This window comes from Dendrobates tinctorius, unplaced genomic scaffold (assembly GCF_039654945.1).
Source record: "Dendrobates tinctorius isolate UK_male_01 unplaced genomic scaffold, ASM3965494v1 ptg000143l, whole genome shotgun sequence".
NCBI lineage: Eukaryota > Metazoa > Chordata > Amphibia > Anura > Dendrobatidae > Dendrobates > Dendrobates tinctorius.
The window spans coordinates 9,126,167-9,144,884 of record NW_027361810.1 but is presented as its reverse complement, the minus strand read 5'-3'; the positions used below and the strand labels follow the sequence as shown (position 1 = coordinate 9,144,884).

The 18,718-nt window shown below is 41.7% G+C and overlaps 1 protein-coding gene across 2 annotated transcripts in view; it reads right to left on the bottom strand.

The window, feature by feature from the left end:
- Positions 1-293: 293 nt before the first annotated feature.
- Positions 294-18,718, bottom strand: part of PLCD4 (phospholipase C delta 4) — a 59,470-nt gene continuing 41,045 nt past the window's right edge. For both annotated transcript variants that reach the window (XM_073545401.1, XM_073545402.1), the window contains 4 exons: positions 15,742-15,920; positions 11,137-11,272; positions 10,115-10,264; positions 294-6,982 (listed from right to left, as the gene is read on the bottom strand). In XM_073545401.1, the coding sequence (XP_073401502.1) occupies positions 6,867-6,982; positions 10,115-10,264; positions 11,137-11,272; positions 15,742-15,920 (581 nt within the window). In that variant the 3' untranslated portion in view covers positions 294-6,866. The remainder of the gene's footprint in view (positions 6,983-10,114; positions 10,265-11,136; positions 11,273-15,741; positions 15,921-18,718) is intronic.

Sequence of the window (18,718 nt, the reverse complement as noted above, 5' to 3'; positions counted from 1 at the left end):
CTCAGTAGTGCTGTATAATAACCTCCATGCTGCTGCTTTCTAGTAAATGTTATTTCAGATATGGAGTCACAGCTACACTTCTCAGTAGTGCTGTATAATGACCTCCATACTACTACTTTCCAAAGACTCTTTAATTTCACCCAACTGCTGGATTAAAAACTACAGTACTCAGTACTGATGTATACTGTCCTTTCTGCTGCTATTTACTAGTAATTTTCTCAGTTCAGTGCTGGATTCACAGCTGCACTGCATTAATGGCTTAGAGGTTCAGAAAAATACAAACTGACAAAGTGACCGGTGTGAAGAAGTTGCTTTATTAAAAAAAAAATTCCACGGACAGACAATAGTGCACAAGATGCATTGGTTTTCAGAAATTTTTCTGACATTCACTGATAATGTGACATACTGTTACTAAGGTATTTTATATTATTAGCTATATTACTATGTGGACAACAAGTTGCAGCAAGACCTGAGGAAGGAGAAGAGCAAGAACTAAAGGGCAGTTCCAGTCATTGTGGACATAATCCTCAATGGGGCAGTAAACCTTTCTAAAATCTAGAAGAAGGATCTGTTCACACTTCAGTCTTTTTGCTGAGTTTTTGGAATAAAAACTGAGCAGAAACTCCAAGTTTTTGAGGCTTTTGGAGACTTTACACTGCTAAAAATACCCAGTGTGAACATACCCTTAAGTTTTTTTATGTCGACTTTTGTAAATATCGCCTTTTGTTTTGATTGTATAGACATTAGACGCTTATCTGCAGCTAATTGGCAGATTCAGCCCAAACTAGTATCTGATGCTAGGCATTTGTGCATAATAACCACAGATTTCACATTGGCAACAGATTTACTCAAAATTAGCTGAAATTTTCACTATTATGCAGATAAATGTCTCACATCTATGGCCGGCTTACTCTCAGCATCAACCACAGATTTAATTTTATTTCCTTTATTCTGGAAGGAACTTTGCTCATTTTTACTCTCGAGTGAATATATAATGAGAGTTATAACCAGGGTCAAGAGGCGCAGCGACCATTTAAGGACATATCTGGCCGAGGAGAGTTCACATTGTAAGTAAATTTAGTCATTGCTCTGTAATGCTAATATATATGTATATAACTGTGTCAGTATTAGTTTATGAACAAGAATATACAAATTATAATACTACTCTATGGACAAGAATCTAACTACTATAATACTGCTCCTATATACAAGAATATAACTACTATAATACTGCCCCCATGTACAAGAATATAACTACTATAATACTGCTCCTATATACAAGAATATAACTACTATAATGCTGCCTCCTATATACAAGAATGTAGCTACTATAATACTGCCCACTATGTACAAGAATATAACTACTATAATACTGCCTCCTATGTACAAGAATATAACTACTATAATACTGCCTCCTATGTACAAGAATATAACTACTATAATACTGCCCCCTATGTACAAGAATATAACTACTATAATACTGCCTCCTATATACAAGAATATAACTACTATAATACTGCCTCCTATATACAAGAATATAACTACTATAATACTGCCCCTATGTACAAGAATATAACTACTATAATACTGCCCCCTATGTACAAGAATATAACTGCTATAATGCTGCCCCCTATGTACAAGAATATAACTGCTATAATGCTGCCCCCTATGTACAAGAATATAACTACTATAATACTGCCCCCTATGTACAAGAATATAACTACTATAATACTGCCTCCTATATACAAGAATATAACTACTATAATACTGCCTCCTATATACAAGAATATAACTACTATAATACTGCCCCTATGTACAAGAATATAACTACTATAATACTGCCTCCTATGTACAAGAATATAACTGCTATAATGCTGCCCCCTATGTACAAGAATATAACTGCTATAATGCTGCCCCCTATGTACAAGAATATAACTGCTATAATGCTGCCCCCTATGTACAAGAATATAACTGCTATAATACTGCCCCCTATGTACAAGAATATAACTACTATAATACTGCTCCTATGTACAAGAATATAACTACTATAATACTGCCGCTATGTACAAGAATATAACTGCTATAATACTGCCCCCTATGTACAGGAATATAACCGCTATAATACTGCCCCCTATGTACAAGAATATACTGTAACTACTATAATACTGCTCCTATGTACAAGAATATAACTACTATAATACTGCTCCTATGTGCAAGAATATAACTACTATAATGCTGCCCCCTATGTACAAGAATATAACTGCTATAATACTGCCCCCTATGTACAAGAATATACTGTAACTACTATAATACTGCTCCTATGTACAAGAATATAACTACTATAATGCTGCCCCCTATGTACAAGAATATAACTGCTATAATGCTGCCCCCTATGTACAAGAATATAACTGCTATAATACTGCCCCCTATGTACAAGAATATAACTACTATAATACTGCTCCTATGTACAAGAATATAACTACTATAATACTGCCCCCTATGTACAAGAATATAACTACTATAATACTGCCCCCTATGTACAAGAATATAACTGCTATACTGCCCCCTATGTACAAGAATATACTGTAACTACTATAATACTGCTCCTATGTACAAGAATATAACTACTATAATACTGCCCCAGTGGAGGGAGCAGAGCTGCTGTCATACAGACACTCTACCCCCTCAGTCGGCCTATTTGACTGGAATTGCTCTTTAACACTCACATGAGATGAGTACTTAACATCTTGGGAATTAGGATTTACAACATTATTTGCTATAGTGTGGTAAACCTTATATATATACTGTATCTATACATGATTTAGGAATTGTACAAGCGATAAACACAGAAAACTTTTACTAATTTCAGCCTTCATAATTCTGGGACAGACTCTTTTATATGGGTTGCATCAATGCACAAATAAATGAAAAGGGAACATGCACTGACCAGCAAAAGGGTAACAATGTTGTGACCTTCTGACTTTCAGGCTCCATATCTCACCATGTGACACTGCCATCCTTTTATAGACAATCATTTTGGCTTTCTCATACATAAATGTGACATGCAGCTATTCTGCCTGTGATTATTTCTGCAGATTCTCGTCATGTCGCTGTATTGTTACTGTTTTGCTTCTAAAAACATAAATTGAAATTTGTGTTTCTTTTTCAGTATTTTGTAATTCCACCTGTCTGAGTCCTTCCGAGCTGCTCTCCAGCAGATTAATACATGTCTCGGCTGTACTCTGACCCCAGGTCTCTTATACACGTTCCCATAGTTGGTGCACACTGGTCGCCTCACTGGGTTCAGCTTATTCTTCACCTCTACCCACAAGTGTTGGATTGGGCTGAGGTCTGGGGACTGTGGGGACAATCCAGCACCTCTACTTCACTGTCATTGACCCATTTGATTGCTAATCTCACCGTATTTTGCGTCGTTGTCGTTATGGATCGCTGTCGTCCTTTTCTTACCTATAGTACTCGAGTGTGTGAAGTTACTCGTCTTGTAGCATACTCCCATATAGCTCAGCATTGAGACCACCATCGATCCAGGTCAAGAATTCAACACCTTTGTCTGCGAGACCACCCCATAACACCAGGCTTCCTCCACCAAACTTGACAGTTCCTTCAATTTCTCCATCTGTTAGAGCCTTTTCCCTTGTTTCTTCCAGACCAAGTTGCACCCATCAGAGCCGGCTATTGACTTTTGTCTCATCGCTCCACATCCCTCGTCTCCAATCTTCTACTCTCCACTTTTCGTCCTTTTTTCCAAACTGGAGCCGACTCTTCCTATGATATTGAAGTCTTCTTTACCTTTCTTCAGGTCGTCATTCCATACTTGCGTAACGTACACGGTGCTTTCATAAACGTCTGTGATCCCCCCATTATGAAGCATACGAGCCTCCTCCACTGCCGTATTTGTCACCAGAACTGATAGACATTGTGATGAGCCGACTTGGTGACTCCGATATTTTCCCTGGACGTCCACCTCTTGGCTTCTGAATGAATGAATGGACGGACTTCATTTCGTATCTTCCAGCTATCATGGCGCTCACGTGATGCGGTGGAAATTTTCTTGGCTGAGAAACCGCTATCGCTGAGCTGGATGCTGCTTCATCTCTTTTCTTAGGAAATCGTTTTCATGGCTGCCCCTTGATTCAAATAAGTGACCTCTCACTTGGGAATCGTCCTAATAACACACTAAGCTATTAGGGAACGTGAAAGCAGGTTATTATTTGTAGTATATAGGAAGAAAGATTTTTTTGCACAACCAGGAGCAAAACAGTAACAATGCAGTGACATGACGAGAATCTGCATAACTAATTATATGGTAAAAGTTACAAGTCAGTTTTTTATGAGATGGGCAAGATGATTGTATATGAGATATGGAGCCTGAAAGTCAAAAGTTCAAAACATTGTTACCCTTTTGCTCATCAGTTTACCATCCTGTGGAGGTCTTTGTACTTTGTCTTTAAAATCTAGTAGTCAGAAAATATCGATCAGTCTGAGATTGATTTTGGGGCTTTGGTTGGTGCCCTTTACCATCCCGTAAGAACTCAAATAGTATCACACATGTAGGACATCTTGAATATCAAATAATTGCAAGAGGAAACATTTGTTTGTAAAGACCTGATTAAGGTCTGGGAAGATTGAAAACATTTGATGCATTATGACACTTTTTAACTACAAGCCTTCAATCAGTGATAAAGTACAGTTATATACTATTTGTTATGGGATTGCATAGCAAGAGACTATGGGTCTCCAGAAGAACATGGAAGCAAATACCGTGTCACAGCTCATTATATGAAAGGACTCAAATAATTAGTGCAAGAGACACCATTTATCCAAGACTGCAACAGGAGCTCACGTACTACAAGTATATAAGTAACAGTTTCAACATTCATGTGTATTTCTGCAATTCACAGCTACAATTAGGAAATAAATAATACCTCAGGAGAACATTTTTCAAAGCTAAAGTTTACTAAATAGAACATGCAGACATGAAAATTATCATTCATGAGAAGTCCAAACTTCTTTATTTATAAAAATAGATCTCAGGATAAGGCTACTTGGTAACAATCGACAGCGTTCTATCCCATAGCAGAGCATTTTCACAAGTGTTACAGCCATTGAGTTACACCAGGGCTAAACGAAACAGCTGTACCCAACTGGTGCCAAAGGTAGAGAGAGAACCTGTAGAGGGGAAAACTGTTGAAAAATGCAGAATACAGGTCATATAATGGCCAGAAATAGTGTTATTCCTCATATACAGACAGGACAGCTTTGTCGAATAGTCTCACCTGACACAAACAGAATGCTTTTATCATAGAATAGAATGGTAGAGTTGGAAGGGACCTCCTGGGCCATCTGGTCCAACCCCCTGCTCAAAGCAGGATTCGCTAAATCATCCCAGACCGATGTCTGTCCAGCCTCTGTTTGAAGACTTCTATTGAAGGAGAACGCACCACCTCCCGTGGCAGCCTGTTCCACTCATTGATCACTTTGTCAAAAAGTTTTTTCTAATATCTAATCTGTGTCTCCTCCCATTCAGTTTCATCCCATTGCTTCTAGTCTTTCCTTGTGCAAAAGAGAATAAAGTTGTTCCTTCTACAATGTGACAGCCCTTCAGATATTTGTAGACAGCTATTAAGTCTTCTCTCAGTCTTCTCTTCTGCAAGCTAAACATTCTCAAATCCTGCAACCTTTCCTCATAAGACAGGGTTTGCAGACCGGTCACCATTCTGGTTGCTCTTTTCTGAACTTGTTCCCATTTGTTGATGTCTTTTTTAAAATGTGGTGCCCAAAACTGGACACAATATTCCAGATGAGGTCCAACCAAAGAGGAGTAGAGGACAATAATGACTTATCTACAAAACTTTTTCACAAGTCATTTTTTTTAATTTATTGACGCTGTCTCCTCTAGCCTCCCCACTCAGCTGTGTATTAATAAACATATAATATGAGCCGAGAGCGGCAACAACGCGCCTCACAGCCATGCGTTACAATATCCATCACATGGACATGGTTTTCAGCAGATTCTGCAATGCTTCGCTTCACCTTTGGCGGCGCTGTTTCTACTTACTGATCACCGTGAGTCTAAGCAGCGGCTGATCAGCTTCTTGTCTTAAAGAGTCCGTTCAACCCAATCTATCTGGATTAACCCTTTAAGATGATGGCTGCAATGCAACACTTTTGCAATATACAACCTTGCTGCAATAATACCCCATCCAAAGACCTCGCTTTACAAAAAGTCACAACATTCCACAATATTAGACAATTCAGTCTAAAATTCAGATTTGCATAGTCCAGACAAACACGTCATTACAGAGGGGAGTCATTTACAATAGTGTTTAATACTTCGGCATGGCTTTATCCAATAAAGGGGTTGTCTGGATGAGATAACCCTTTAATAAATGCCACTATGGTGCAGAGGGAGATAATAGAGGGAGGGGGTCTTCCAACTGCAGCTTTGTGATAGCAGCAGATCACGCTGGGACCCTGCAATCATTTATACTCTGGAGAACCCAAAATATGCAAAGGGATTATCCAATCCAGACAACCCGACTAATGGAGATAATATTGGAAGATTGCTAACACTGTTCGTGCTGCTGGGGGCAGCACCGCCATGCTGTTCACCACCCGGGCTACAGCAATAATACTGTCCTCATAGGTTGATCAGACAGCAAAACAACAGTTTTTTAGATAGAATAGCACCAAATATACAAATGTACAATAAATATGTAAAAAATAAATAGCACAATATACAAGTATATACAAAACAGCAGGAGGGGAGAGGGGTAGGGGAAGTGCAAAATCTAGCGTAACAGCAGTAAGGCCGAGCATCAGGACTGAAGTAGTTGTAATATCTATTAACCCTCCGCTTCCTGCATTGGATTTCCGGTGTCTGTTATACGGATGAAAACAAACAGCGTGGCTGGCGGGATCTTGGTGCCGTCCTTGGAAAGGAGATGGACGTGGCGATAACCTGTGGAAAACACTGGCTATGAGAAACATGTAAATTAAAGAGAAAAGCATCCGTGCTGCTGTAGGTTGGTCTTACACATCTGACAGCCACAGTCTGAGTACGGATCGCTATGGCAGGACCAAGTGCGGGTCAGAAGACCTGTGGCCGGTCTGGACATCGTTGGGCATGGGGTCATATTGCTTATTAGTGAATTCTTCGTTAATGGAGGGGGGTCCTCAGAATCTTCATCCCTTAGCCAATGGCTATAAGTTACACGACTCTTACTCCAGAGCATGCTCCTGTCCAACATTACACTGACAACACATTGATGAGAATACACACATGTAATATTCCTTTTCTCCTGTGGTGGCACTGCAGGGAAATTAAAGACTTCCTGCCAGATTAATGTTGATCGCTGTGATCAGCATACTTTCAAGGAATCCTTCTAAAAAGCTGGGAACTGTTAAATCCCTCCAAAGCGGATTTATTACCAGGTTTGATAATACCAACTCTAAATTATTAAATAGATCTCTTAGATCTGATGAAACTGGGGAAATTACTCTAAAAATCCACGTCAGAATGACTGCATAATTCTGATATTAAACTGAGGATTTTAAGAGTCCAGCTATAGAATGAAATAGTCTGGCTCCGTGAGCTAACAGCTGCAGCTTGTGCTGAGCAGCTCGAGCTCTCAGCAGCAGCAGGAAGGATGGATACTGAAGAGCTGTCAATCAGGCTTGGTGGGCAGAGATTCAGTAGAAGGGACACTGAGGTCTCAATCACCCTAAATGGATGAAGATTGACAACACCTCAGTGTCACTCCTCCCTGTTTTTACTCAGTCAATCCAGCTGTCGTTCACATGATGGAAAACGCCATTCATCAGAATGAGTGCTAACTTAAATCGCTATGTGGTCTAGTTCTATCAAGTTTTTAATGGTCTGAGCGTCGGTCACCTTTCCATCATAGTCAGCAGTTCACTGTATACAAAGAACACCCCACAAGACCTGCTGTACTCTGGGAACACACCACAAGACCTGCTGTACTCTGGGAACACCCCACAAGACCTGCTGTATACCGGGAACACCCCACAAGACCCGCCGTATACTGAGAACAACTCACAAGACCTGCTGCATACTGGGAAGACCCCACAAGACCTGCCATATACTGGGAAGACTCCACAAGACCTGCTGTATACAGGGAAGACCCCACAAGACCTGCTGTATACCTGGAACGTCCCACAAGACCTGCTGCATACTGGGAACACCCCACAAGACCTGCTGTATACTGGGAAGACCCCACAAGACCCGCCGTATACTGAGAACAACCCACAAGACCTGCTGTATACTGGGAAGACCCCACAAGACCCGCCATATACTGGGAAGGCCCCACAAGACGCTGTATACAGGGAAGACCCCACAAGACCTGCTGTATACCTGGAACGTCCCACAAGACCTGTATACGTATACTGGGAACACCCCACAAGACCTGCTGTATACTGGGAAGACCCCACAAGACCCGCCGTATACTGGGAAGACTCCACAAGACCTGCTGTATACAGGGAAGACCCCACAAGACCTGCTGTATACCTGGAACGTCCCACAAGACCTGCTGCATACTGGGAACACCCCACAAGACCTGCTGTATACTGGGAAGACCGCACAAGACCCGCCGTATACTGAGAACAACCCACAAGACCTGCTGTATACTGGGAAGACCCCACAAGACCCGCCATATACTGGGAAAACCCCACAAGACGCTGTATACAGGGAAGACCCCACAAGACCTGCTGTATACCTGGAACGTCCCACAAGACCCGCCGTATACTGGGAACACCCCACAAGACCCGCCGTATACTGGGAACACCCCACAAGACCCGATGTATACTGGGAACACCCCACAAGACCCGCCGTATACTGAGAACAACCCACAAGACCTGCTGTAAACTGGGAAGACCCCACAAGACCCGCCATACACTGGGAAGACCCCACAAGACCTGCTGTATACCTGGAACGTCCCACAAGACCCGCTGTATACTGGGAACACCCCACAAGACCCGCTGTATACTGGGAACACCCCACAAGACCCGCCGTTTACTGGGAACACCCCACAAGACCCGCCGTATACTGGGAACACCCCACAAGACCCGCCGTATACTGGGAACACCCCACAAGATTCGCCGTATACTGGGAACACCCCACAAGACCCGCCGTTTACTGGGAACACCCCACAAGACCCGCCATATACTGAGAACAACCCACAAGACCTGCTGTAAACTGGGAAGACCCCACAAGACCCGCCATACACTGGGAAGACCCCACAAGACCTCCTGTATACAGGGAAGACCCCACAAGACCTGCTGTATACCTGGAACGTCCCACAAGACCCGCTGTATACTGGGAACACCCCACAAGACGCGCCGTTTACTGGGAACACCCCACAAGACCCGCCGTATACTGGGAACACCCCACAAGACCCGCCGTATACTGGGAACACCCCACAAGACCCGCCGATTACTGGGAACACCCCACAAGACCCGCCATATACTGAGAACAACCCACAAGACCTGCTGTATACTGGGAACACCCCACAAGACCCGCCATATACTGGGAAGACCCCACAAGACCTGCTGTATACCGGGAACAGCCCACAAGATCCGCCGTATACTGGGAACGCTCCATAAGACACGCCGTATACTGGGAACACCCCACAAGACCCGCCGTATACTGGGAACGCTCCATAAGATCCACCGTATATTGGGAACACTCGACCATCTATACTGTTCAGGTAACAATAGACAGCAGCCATTTATAAGTGTCACTGTCACCAAAACAATATTATTCATTTTGTCCATCAGTGGTTTTAATGTCATGGCTGATCTGCATAGGAGGAGTACAGTATAGGAGCCTTTTCCAGGCCACCGGGGCCTGGGTACAATTGTGACTTCTGCACCAACTACGGCAGATAGGAAAATTATCTGAGTTGCCCATAGCAACCAATCAGAGCTCAGCTTTAATTTCTGAAACTGCTCTGGTAAAAATTAAAGCTGCACTGTGATTGGTTGCTATGGGAAACAAAAACCATTTTTCTTTTCCACAGCTTTGATAACCCGCGGCCCAGTCACGTGCGTGGGAGACACGAACGCACGCTCTCACCTGACTTGACGCTCTTCAACGGGAGCGTGTACTGGCCGATGAAATCGTTCCTTGTTGTCTTGTCATAATCCTCCACCACGAACCGGACGAGGGCCAGATCGGGGACGTGGATCTTGAATTGCAAGGTTTCGTTCCAGATGGGGTTAAATCCTTTAGATGGAAGGACGGACATAAGAGTACGGTTACCGCTAGGGAAATATTCACGAGTCCCGCGGCCTACAACTCCTCCGGGAAGCCACGACACCGGCAATGCCGGCCCGAAACCATAGAGACGGCAGAAAAAACATCTATTGTCAGAAATTAGCAGAGCGAATGGGAGCAGGTGAGAAAATGGCGGGGTCTGATAATCTGCCTATACATTGCTATAGGGACCGCCATTGATCTACGGTCCCTGCCGCCATAATCTGCATCCAACCGTACAGACCAACGTACGGAAACCCACAGACTGGCCGAGGTTCATCTATACGGCCTGGAAGGGGTTAATCTCATGATAATTTTTTTTTTTTTTTTTTGAAAGTTTTCGTAAAATTTTTAGTTTTTTTCTTCCATTTTCTGGCCCCACAGCCGTACGAGAACTTAGTTTTTATTACAGGCCGAGTTGTGGTTTCTAGTAATGACACCATTCACTTTACCATGTAATAAATTCAAAAAACGGGAAAAAAAATTCCAAACAAAGTGAAGTGGTGGAGACAAAACACGATGCCGCCGCCGCCGCAGGTTTTTAGGGGTTTTGGTTTTATGACATTTATTGTGCAGTAAAAATGATCTGAAATTGTTATGCTCCGGATCTGTACGATCGCGGCGACGGCAAACTTGTATTTTTTTATTTTTATATTTTTGTGTGAGAAACTACGGTAATTCCGAACGTTGTAAAAAAAAAAAAAAAAAAAAAAAAAAATTGCTTTGTGTTGTGAGGAATTTTTTTTTTTCCGGCGATAGAGGTGTGTGAAGGATTTGCAACCAATTTTTCATTGAAACAAGGTGAAGTGGTGATTTCCTGAGCAGAACGACGCCGCACTCACCATTATTCTCTATGTACTTTGTCTCCTGCTTCGATTGGTCAATGGGAACCCCAAATATTTCCACACGAACCAGAGGATCCACAATGGAGCCCTCCTTACTGTTTTCAACTTTAGGCAGTTGCTGAGCGCTAATCACCTACACAGAAAAAATCAATTATTTACAGCTGGTATAACCTGGGCATCTCCTGTATATAATTATATATGTACAGCTGGTATAACCTGGGCATCTCCTGTATATAATTATATATGTACAGCTGGTATAACCTGGGCATCTCCTGTATATAATTATATATGTGCAGCTGGTATAACCTGGGCATCTCCTGTATATAATTATATATGTACAGCTGGTATAACCTGGGCATCTCCTGTATATAATTATATATGTACAGCTGGTATAACCTGGGCATCTCCTGTATATAATTATATATGTACAGCTGGTATAACCTGGGCATCTCCTGTATATAATTATATATGTGCAGCTGGTATAACCTGCGCATCTCTTGTATATAATTATGTATGTACAGCTGGTATAACCTGGGCATCTCCTATATATAATTATATATGTACAGCCGGTATAACCTGAGCATCTCCTGTATATAATTATATATGTACAGCTGGTATAACCTGGGCATCTCCTATATATAATTATATATGTGCAGCTGGTATAACCTGGGCATCTCCTGTATAAAATTATATATGTACAGCTGGTATAACCTGGGCATCTCTTGTATATAATTATATATGTACAGCTGGTATAACCTGGGCATCTCCTGTATATAATTATATATGTGCAGCTGGTATAACCTGGGCATCTCCTGTATATAATTATATATGTACAGCTGGTATAACCTGGGCATCTCTTGTATATAATTATATATGTACAGCTGGTATAACCTGGGCATCTCCTGTATATAATTATATATGTGCAGCTGGTATAACCTGCGCATCTCTTGTATATAATTATGTATGTACAGCTGGTATAACCTGGGCATCTCCTATATATAATTATATATGTACAGCCGGTATAACCTGAGCATCTCCTGTATATAATTATATATGTACAGCTGGTATAACCTGGGCATCTCCTATATATAATTATATATGTGCAGCTGGTATAACCTGGGCATCTCCTGTATAAAATTATATATGTACAGCTGGTATAACCTAGGCATCTCCTGTATATAATTATATATGTACAGGTGGTATAACATGGGCATCTGCTGTATATAATTATATATGTACAGGTGGTATAACCTGGGCATCTCCTGTATATAATTATATATGTACAGCCGGTATAACCTGGGCATCTCCTGTATATAATTATATATGTACAGCTGGTATAACCTGGGCATCTCCTGTATATAATTATATATGTACAGCTGGTATAACCTGGGCATCTCCTGTATATAATTATATATGTGCAGCTGGTATAACCTGGGCATCTCCTGTATATAATTATATATGTGCAGCTGGTATAACCTGGGCATCTCCTGTATATAATTATATATGTACAGCTGGTATAACCTGGGCATCTCCTGTATATAATTAGATATGTACAGCCGGTATAACCTGGGCATCTCCTGTATATAATTATATATGTACAGCTGGTATAACCTGGGCATCTCCTGTATATAATTATATATGTACAGCTGTTATAACCTGGGCATCTCCTGTATATAATTATATATGTGCAGCTGGTATAACCTGGGCATCTCCTGTATATAATTATATATGTGCAGCTGGTATAACCTGGGCATCTCCTGTATATAATTATACAGTCATATGTAAAAGTTTGGGCACCCCTATTAATGTTAACCTTTTTTCTTTATAACAATTTTGGTTTTTGCAACAGGTATTTCAGTTTCATATATCTAATAACTGATGGACTCAGTTATATTTCTGGATTCAAATGAGGTTTATTGTACTAACAGAAAATGTGCAATCTGCATTTAAACAAAATTTGACCGGTGCAAAAGTATGGGCACCCTTATCATTTTCTTGATTTGAACACTCCTAACTACTTTTTATTGACTTCCTGAAGCACTAAATTGGTTTTGTATCCTCATTAAGCTTTGAACTTCATAGCCAGGTGTATCAAATCATGAGAAAAGGTATTTAAAGTGGCCACTTGCAAGTAGTTCTCCTATTTGATTCTCCTATGAAGAGTGGCATCATGGGCTCCTCAAAACAACTCTCAAATGATCTGAAAACAAAGATTATTCAACATAGCTTTTCAGGGGGAAGGATACAAAAAGTTGTCTCAGAGATTTAACCTGTCAGTTTCCACTGTGAGGAACATAGTAAGGAAATGGAAGAACACAGGTACAGTTCTTGTTAAGCCCAGAAGTGGCAGGCCAAGAAAAATATCAGAAAGGCAGAGAAGAATGGTGAGAACAGTCAAGGACAATCCACAGACCACCTCCAAAGACCTGCAGCATCATCTTGCTGCAGATGGTGTCACTGTGCATCGGTCAACAATACAGCGCATGCATAACGCCTTTTTGTATGACCAAACAACTCAATCTTTGTTTCATCAGTCCACAGGACCTTCTTCCAAAATGTAACTGGCTTGTCCAAATGTGCTTTTGCAGACCTCAGGCGACTCTGTTTGTGGCGTGCTTGCAGAAACGGCTTCTTTTGCATCACTCTCCCATACAGCTTCTCCTTGTGCAAAGTGCGCTGTATTGTTGACCGATGCACAGTGACACCATCTGCAGCAAGATGATGCTGCCGGTCTTTGGAGGTGGTCTGTGGATTGTCCTTGACTGTTCTCACCATTCTTCTTCTCTGCCTTTCTGATATTTTTCTTGGCCTGCCACTTCTGGGCTTCACAAGAACTGTACCTGTGTTCTTCCATTTCCTTACTATATTCCTCACAGTGGAAACTCACAGGTTAAATCTCTGAGACAACTTTTTGTATCCTTCCCCTGAAAAGCTATGTTGAATAATCTTGGTTTTCAGATCATTTGAGAGTTGTTTTGAGGAGCCCATGATGCCACTCTTCATAGGAGAATCAAATAGGAGAACTACTGCAAGTGGCCACTTTAAATACCTTTTCTCATGATTTGATACACCTGGCTATGAAGTTCAAAGCTCAATGAGGTTACAAAACCAATTTAGTGCTTCATGAAGTCAGTAAAAAGTAGTTAGGAGTGTTCAAATCAAGAAAATGAGAAGGATGCCCATACTTTTGCACCGGTCAAATTTTGTTTAAATGCAGATTGCACATTTTCTGTTAGTACAATAAACCTCATTTGAATCAAGAAATATAACTGAGTCCATCAGTTATTAGATATTTGAAACTGAAATAGCTGTTGCAAAAACCAAAATTGTTATAAAGAAAAAAGGTTAACATTAATAGGGGTGCCCAAACTTTTACATATGACTGTATATGTACAGCTGTTATAACCTGGGCATCTGCTGTATATAATTATATATGTACAGCTGGTATAACCTGGGCATCTCCTGTATATAATTATATATGTGCAGCTGGTATAACCTGGGCATCTCCTGTATATAATTATATATGTACAGCTGTTATAACCCGGGCATCTGCTGTATATAATTATATATGTACAGCTGGTATAACCTGGGCATCTCCTGTATATAATTATATATGTGCAGCTGGTATAACCTGGGCATCTCCTGTATATAATTATATATGTACAGCTGGTATAACCTGGGCATCTCCTGTATATAATTATATATGTACAGCTGGTATAACCTGGGCATCTCCCCTATATAATTATATATGTACAGCTGATATAACCTGGGCATCTCCCGTATATAATTATATATGTACAGCTAGTATAACCTGGGCATCTCCTGTATATATTTATATATGTACAGCTGGTTTACCTGGGTATCTCCTGTATATAATTATATATGTACAGCTGGTATAACCTGGGCATCTCCTGTATATAATTATATATGTACAGCTGGTATAACCTGGGCATCTCCCCTATATAATTATATATGTACAGCTGGTATAACCTGGGCATCTCCCCTATATAATTATATATGTACAGCTGATATAACCTGGGCATCTCCCGTATATAATTATATATGTACAGCTAGTATAACCTGGGCATCTCTTGTATATATTTATATATGTACAGCTGGTTTACCTGGGGATCTCCTGTATATAATTATATATGTGCAGCTGGTATAACCTGGGCATCTCCTGTATATAATTATATATGTACAGCTGTTATAACCTGGGCATCTCCTGTATATGATTATATATGTGCAGCTGGTATAACCTGGGCATCTCCTGTATATGATTATATATGTGCAGCTGGTATAACCTGGGCATCTCCTGTATATAATTATATATGTACAGCTGGTATAACCTGGGCATCTCCTGTATATAATTATATATGTACAGCTGGTATAACCTGGGCATCTCCTGTATATAATTATATATGGACAGCTGGTATAACCTGGGCATCTCCTGTATATAATTATATATGTACAGCTGGTATAACCTGGACATCTCCTGTATATAATTATATATGGACAGCTGGTATAAGTTTTACATCCTATATATAGTATAATGGATCGTGCTGATTTAATAGATTGGTAATAATTTGGGATGTATATTACCTGGATGGATAGGCTGACGGGTGAATAACCTTCAGTGTCTTGTGGCTGATCTGGGTTAAAATTGGTATCCGCGCGTCTCATAAACAAAGGCTTCAGAACGTAACCGCAACGTCTGTTTTGCTGGAAGAGTCCATCATTAAGATCCATCTCTACTCCTGCTGTTTGGAAATTGAGCGCCGCTAAGAAGTTAAAACACAGAACAGGAATGGTTGTTAATGCAAGGAAAGCACATTTATATTGTAGTTCCATGTAACAGAGGAAGGAAAAGTAACTTTAACCCCCTCCCATTCCCCCACAAATGTCTTAAGTCTGTAGCCTACTTTGAGTTTAAGTTTGTATATTTCCATATTCTAGGTTTACAGTCACAATTTCACATAATTAAAATATGTATTATAATAATGATAATATTGCAGTATTATAGTAGTTATAGTCTTGTTCATAGGGGGCAGTATTATAGTAGTTACGAGAATTCTTGTGCATAGGGGTAGTATTATAGAAGTTATATTCTTGTACATAGGAGCAGTATTATAGTAGTTATATTATTGTACATAGAGGCAGTATTATAGTAGTTATATTCTTGTACATAGGGGGCAGTATTATAGTAGTTATATTCTTGTACATAGGGGCAGTATTATAGTAGTTATATTCTTGTACATAGGGGCAGTATTATAGTAGTTATATTCTTGTACATAGGAGCAGTATTATAGTAGTTATATTCTTGTACATAGGAGCAGTATTATAGTAGTTATATTCTTGTACATAGGGGCAGTATTATAGTAGTTATATTCTTGTACATAGGGGCAGTATTATAGTAGTTATATTCTTGTACATGGGGGCAATTTTTATTGTAAAAACCAAACAAATACAAATAACATTCCTCCAGTAATACAAAACTGAATTCACTAGGATTGTACATACATTCATTACATATCCAGGTTATACATATCAAATTAACTTAGAGTCCATACTCCTAGTTTGAGGGAAAAAAAAAAAAAAACACTTTGCAAACAGAGCTCATCATGTTCCTACCCAGTGACTCATCCTTCTCTATCTTAACATTTCCTAATTTCTCCTAATGATTTTCCCTATCTGAGTTCAGACATTATCTGGTTGACAGCGTCACAGATCTGAGTCGGAGTTATTCTGTTCACCACCGGTCTCCATCTCAGACTCTACTCGAGTGCCCTCCGGTAAGGGCTTCCGCTTTGGCGGAGGACAGTCCTCTACGTCCCTATCACACTCTGCGTCAATTCTTTTAAGGTTATCTTCAAAATCGCCGTCAGACTCAGACAGAACATCAAACCTGTTAGACACGACCATTACACCTGCAGAACTCTGGAATTTCTTCCCGGCTCCTTGGCCAGTGTCATACCCCTCAGGTTTACGGGAGGCCTTGTCCTTTTTCTTCCTTTTCTGATTATTGCTATACTCTTCAGACACAGATGGTAGCACTGAAGTAATGCCTTCCTGTGACTGCTGCCCCTGAGGTACAACCTCCATACTCCCCTGTTCTCTCTCTGAACCCTGCTGCTCTGGTGTTAGCTGAGTAGACCCCTGGTGGACCTCTGGTCTGGTCAGTATTTCCCCTGACAGTAAAGCTGCCTCCTCCAGAATCTCTGCCCGTGCCACCAAGTCCTCGTCAGGAAAGTCCTTACAGACATTGTGCCAGGCGTCTGGACAGTCCCTGTGAGGGTGACCGATCTTCCCACAGAGGTTGCACCTGATGTTCTGGCAGTCTGCAACTAGATGGCCGACCTCCCCACACAGGCTGCACTTCACCACAGTACAGGTATTTGCCAGGTGACCTGCCTTGCCACATTTAAAGCACTTACGAGGCTGCCCAGGATAGAAACACACACCCCTCTCCCTCCCAATAAAGAAGGAGTTGGGTAAATGGGCAGTGATGTTATTGCATTGGCGCAGTTTCACCAAAACCCGCCACCCTCTCGTCCAGATACCATCACTGTCTCTGCTTTTGGTGAGGTCAGAGACCAGGTCACAATGCCTCCGGAGCCACACCACAATGTCCTGCGGGGGAACAGACTCATTCCAGAAGATGACATTTACGGTGACAGTATCCGGCTTAGAGATAGGAATAAAGCTGAACTTACTCCAGCCCTCCGTGTCTCTAAACTTGGGGAAACTAGACCAGAATCTGTCCAGGTCAGACATGAGCTTAAAGCTGACATCATAGCCCTGCCTGTCTGGAAGATTAATCACTACCAGGATGCTGACTGGCACAAACCCCATCTGGTGACACAAGAGCTCCCTGACGACAAACCTCCTGTCTGGCAGGTCCTCCTTGGCACCTCTGTGCCGGAAACGCACGACGTTTCTCGGTTTAAACGCCTGGCCTGTATAATTGGTACCAGAGGTAAAGGACGGAGCACCATGACTCCAGGCATTACTGGGGGGACTGTGCGGGGTCACATTGGGTTGACTGACGGGGTGAAGGTCTGCAGCAGGAGGGGCAGCCACACCTTGTGTGATTGAAATTAAAGGGGGGAAATCACAGACATTATCATGCACATTGTTATCATCAGCATCAATGTCATTATCAGACTGTGCAGCGTCCACCAAAGATACTGTGCTTCCCCAAGCCCCCGACCCCTCAGATACAGTGCGGTTATCCCCAGCATCAGAGCCCTGCTGGGCACCATCAGTAATGACCAGCACATGTCCACTACCCAACTGTTGTGCTTGGCATTCTGAGACTTGTAGTCCCTCTGCTGGAAAGTGCAGTCCATGCTGCTGCTTTGAATCTGCTGCAGGCTGCTGTGCTGGGCATTCTGAGACTTGTGGTACACCTGCTGGAATCTGCATAACATGCTGCTGCTTGGGGTCTGCCGCAGGCTGCTGCGGCTGCAGTATTTGACCCTTTTGGAAGCAGAAACTTGCAGGCTGCAGCACTGGCCGCACCGGCTTCAGGGGCCCACCTGGGACAATGTCTGAGCTGGAACCTGCAGAGTCCTGCTTG